Genomic DNA, 1,143 nt, shown 5'->3' with positions numbered 1-1,143 from the left:
TCGATAGGCATATTGTATAATCATGAACATTTCTCGCAATACATACCTGTTGGTTGTACTGCGTTGCGAACGAATTATATTCCCCCATACCATGTCAACCAACTAACACAGATCTGCCTCTGTATTCTATGTTCCAGGTTCCAAATATGAAATGATATCCTGTGATAATAGTTCAAATAGTGTATTACCCTTGTCTTCCAAATCAAATAGAATAGATAATACCAGAGCGCTTGCTTTGCTAGACGTAGAATCTCCTGAACAAAGTAGAATAGACCATACTGAGAACAAACATTCTGAACTGAACGCCACTAGTCATAGCATTCCTAATAAATGTCACATAGAAACACAAACAATGTTCGATGACATGGCCATACTTCGCAATGAATGCCAATGTCAACTCCGTGTACATACTGATAGTAGCGAGGGAGATAGTGAGAGTCCTTTGCCAAATGATGAATGTATATCCCAAACAAGTGAGAAGTCTCAACCTAATGAACCCCATATCAACTCAAGTGAACAACTCCAGTGTGAGAACTGTGCAAACAACAACACCACCGCCACTCTCAATATGGAAAAGATAGAAGAACTAAACAGAATGATCAGCGATCTGAAAATCAAGGAGAAACTTTATGAACAAACCATGTCTGAGGCAGACGAGATGTTTTCTAATATGACACTGGAGTATGGTGTGCAGATAGAAAACCTGGAGAACCAAATCAATACAACCACGCTGGACCTGAGAGCGATGAAGAAGGAGTTGGAGAAGGAGAGAGAGGAGAATGATAGGATGAGTAATGGTAATGTGGAACTTATGAAAGAGATCAAGGCGAAGGAGAATGAGAAGAAACAGCTGAACAATATGCTCGAGTGTTTGAAAATGCAACTGGAGGAAGAACGAGAGGTAAGTCATGGAATAGAATCGAGTAGGTACCCATTAAGCCTAATAATTTCTTTCCTTAGTTTCTCTTTTACGTTTGGTGGATCTAGAGTAGGTACATAGGACGATGACGAGAAAATAACAATTTCATGAACAATAACATGTCGTATTTTTCTCACTTTCCAGGAATCTCTCAAGTTCAAGCAGGAGATTTCCAGCTTCAAGAAATTGTTTGAAACCGAGAAATCCAAATGCAAAGAACTTGA

General features: G+C 39.2%; 1 protein-coding gene across 1 annotated transcript in view; it reads left to right on the top strand.

Moving 5' to 3' along the window:
* LOC113465640 (flagellar attachment zone protein 1-like) overlaps positions 1 to 1,143 on the top strand; it is a 19,282-nt gene that overhangs the window by 9,670 nt on the left and 8,469 nt on the right. The window contains exons 2-3 of the mRNA XM_026820313.1: positions 138 to 901; positions 1,064 to 1,107. Coding sequence (XP_026676114.1) covers positions 138 to 901; positions 1,064 to 1,107 — 808 coding nt within the window. The remainder of the gene's footprint in view (positions 1 to 137; positions 902 to 1,063; positions 1,108 to 1,143) is intronic.

Source organism: Diaphorina citri, unplaced genomic scaffold (genome assembly GCF_000475195.1).
Source record: "Diaphorina citri unplaced genomic scaffold, Diaci psyllid genome assembly version 1.1 scaffold137, whole genome shotgun sequence".
Classification (NCBI taxonomy): Eukaryota; Metazoa; Arthropoda; class Insecta; order Hemiptera; family Psyllidae; genus Diaphorina; species Diaphorina citri.
This window is presented reverse-complemented; position numbering and strand designations above follow the sequence as displayed.